General features: G+C 40.6%; 1 protein-coding gene across 1 annotated transcript in view; it reads right to left on the bottom strand.

The window, feature by feature from the left end:
- Positions 1 to 2,402, bottom strand: part of LOC139028593 (uncharacterized) — an 11,743-nt gene extending 9,341 nt beyond the window's left edge. Inside the window, exon 1 of the mRNA XM_070446423.1 lies at positions 1,934 to 2,402. Within this exon, the coding sequence (XP_070302524.1) occupies positions 1,934 to 2,168 (235 nt within the window). The 5' untranslated portion in view covers positions 2,169 to 2,402. The remainder of the gene's footprint in view (positions 1 to 1,933) is intronic.
- Between the last annotated feature and the right edge of the window lie 913 nt (positions 2,403 to 3,315).

Raw genomic sequence — 3,315 nt, 5'->3', positions numbered from 1 at the left:
AGAGGCATATAGGACAGAATCTGCTGATTCCAATAAAGGTAAACTGAACAAAGAGTACATAGACACATTTAAGAAAAGAATTGAGACATTATGCTGACACACTAAAAGATAGAGGGTCCAGCCACCATTATAATCAAATTGAAAAACAGATATGAGCGTTATTGGGCGTGAACAAGTAGGAGGCTTGAACTAAAAGATAATGGTGGTGAAAGACTTAAGAAAAGAAAGGTCATTTGCATAAGGGATGGACATAATACTATGTGTGTATAAATATAACGGCTGGAGTTCTGAGAAGGGAGGTGGGCCGCGGGCCATTCCGGCTTTGATATACTTTGTATTAAAAAGCATGATTGAATTCACAAAGTTCTTGTAAGTGTTATATTTTTGAGACGATTTACCACGACACCACGCACAACTCCAATACCATCTTCACATTTTCTGACGACGTGACCGTGGTAGGCCGGCTCACCGACAGCGATGAGACAGCTTACAGGGTGGAGATCAGAGACCTCACACACATTCACATACACTACAAACCCACACACATATACTTACACACTGTCACAATCATCATATACTGCTGCTAATCTGTAACTTATTTTACGCTTATTATCTATCCTGATACCTAGTCACATTACCCTGCCTTTATGTACATATCTACCTCAAATACCTCGTACCCCTGCACAGTGATATCACAGACAGAAGGGGTAACCCAGACAGGTCACAGGGTCTAAAGCATCCGTTTAGAATGTTTTCTCACCACCAAATATGGTAGTGAGAGGAAGTACAGTCGCGGGTGGTGGGAGAGGATGAAACTAGGTGAAACTGGGCCGACATTCTGCACATTTTCTCATAGGTGAAACGTCTTCTCAATTTTCTGTACCCAAAACTACAATATTTTACGAACACAGTGCACTAAGTTTTATAGACTTGACGCTTTGCTAAAGTAAAAAAAATGCATTATTTAGAAGTGCAATGTCAAATAGTTTGTGCACACGCACATTTTAGAGGAGGCGCAGCAGTCTAAGGCACTGGCATCTCAGTGCAAGAGGCATCACTACAGTTCCTGGTTCGAATCCAGGCTYTATCACATCCGGCCGTGATTGGGAGTCCCATAGTGTGGCGCACAATTGGCCCAGCGCCGTCCGGGTTTGGAKGTCATTGTAAATAAGAATTTGTTCTTAACTGGCGTGCCTAGTTAAATAAAAACTAAAAATATACATACTACAACGTGCCAATACTATCTTGCTAGCTATTGCTTGGCCCACCTCCTTGCTCCCACTGTAAAACAACATCTATCTTGGGTTAGTTATAAATATGTTTGGTGATATGGTACTGATACTCTATGTACATAGCGTCAATCTTGTGTATTTTATTRCTCGTGTTACAATTAGTATTTTGCTTCTTTTTTTTTTTACTCTGCGTCATTGGGAAGCACTTGTAAGCATGCATTTCACAGTAAAGTCTACACCTGTTGTATTCGGTGCATGTGACAAATACAATTTGATTGAAGGCCATCTCCATTTTGAAGTAGTCAATTTTATTTTTCTACTACTTCTATGAGTTGGCAAACAAACTGAAAGCGTGCATACTGCCACCTGTATTGTGTCGTTTGAACAGGTATAAAGCCAAGTTGGCGATTTACTGCCTGACACCTGCAGTTATGGAATTTTTACTCACGAGTATAATTCATTGGCTGATCAAAGATCCCTGAATGGAATAATGTGATCCTTCCTTAACTCATATGAAGTCCCACCCAGTTTACTGCTTCAAAACGGTGAAAGTACTCAATGGCGCTACTCATGCTAACAAGCTTTTGAGTCCACTATCATTCTCTAGGACCAAGATACAATTGTGGGTAACACATCTGAACATATGCGCAGATGGGAACGGGGCTATGGGCCCCGCAGCCTCTGCCTTCTGCAAAATGTACCTCTTACTATTCCTCTGTATCGATCGAGGATCTTGACACTACTGGGACGACGCTTCAGTTCCAGCAGCTGTAGTTTCCTCCGCAATSCCCTGTTTTCTTTRTGGCTTTGAGACAWTTCCAAACGAAACACTGCATAGTCGTCGTCTACGAGRTTACAGATTTCTGCCACGGCTGCATTCGCTAACACCTCCATAATGGAGGCTATTTGAGTGTGAAAAACCACACAGTTAGCCATGTTAGCTAACGTTAACTACTAAGTTAGCCAGCTAGCGTTACCTAGAAAAATAACATATCGACCAAGTACTGTCTCCAACGTGAATTAAAGACTACCTGAGGTAAGTATGTGACGCTGTGCAGTTAAACGCGTTTGAGTTCCAGGGTGTTAAAACGTCCAAATAACAACAAACACGCTAACGTGGAAATTGTTGTCACTTAACTTCCTTTTACACAGAAGATAAGTGATATTATTGGTTGTCGTCATAGCTCTAAAGGCGTGGTTAAATGTAACATTCATGCGCACTGTTCTCTGAAATACGGTACTACTTATTACATTACACATCAACTATCCTACGGTTATGAGTGGTTATGTCCGAATACCAACACAAGCGTACTATATACTTAATTAAACTGCATACTAATTTCGGCATTTGATTTAGTAGAWTTCAATCGTCTTTTCCGACTCACGTGTTTGACAAGAGGCGATAATGAGAGATTGACGCGCTGTACCAAAATGAAGGAATGGTGCGAGTCAACGCGATGGTCCATTCGAAATGTCATATACTATATAACGTTATTTTTTCGCATAATATTTTGTAAGCGAGCATATGGGTATTCGGACGCAACCAATATCTGTAAAGCAGAGAACAGACTTGTTTAGAAAGTAGTGTGTTAGTAAGAATAGCGTAAGAAAGAACAACAACTTTTTATACCATCTAAATCAATTTGTATTAGTCACATGCTTCTTAAACAACAGGTGTGGACTAACAGTGAAATGCTTACTTACTTCCCAACAATGTAGAGAGAAAGAAAAGAGCCATAGGGTGCGTTCGTAAATTCACTCTGGCTATCTACTCTGATTTCAGAGCACTCTGGTGTGAGTGTGCCAGAGAGCAGAATAACGGATGAATTTATGAATTCGCAACACCCATTGAATATTACCAGTGTCAATAAAAGTTGGCAAAAAAMGGTAATTCAATTGTTTTTAGCAGCACATTTAGTCACTAACGCTCTAGATAACATGAAAACAGCCTAACCACCTCTGCAGTGAGTAAAATGGTCAGAATGAAGTGTTCTCTCATTTATCTGTTAGTAGCAAGCTAGCCAACGTTAGCCAGTTAGCTTACGTGCTTGACTGCATTTAAGGCCAGAACGCTCGGATCAAC

This window comes from Salvelinus sp. IW2-2015, linkage group LG13 (genome assembly GCF_002910315.2).
Source record: "Salvelinus sp. IW2-2015 linkage group LG13, ASM291031v2, whole genome shotgun sequence".
In the NCBI taxonomy this organism is placed as follows: domain Eukaryota; kingdom Metazoa; phylum Chordata; class Actinopteri; order Salmoniformes; family Salmonidae; genus Salvelinus; species Salvelinus sp. IW2-2015.
The sequence above is the reverse complement of the archived record's forward strand: the minus strand, read 5'-3'. Positions and strand labels throughout refer to the sequence as shown.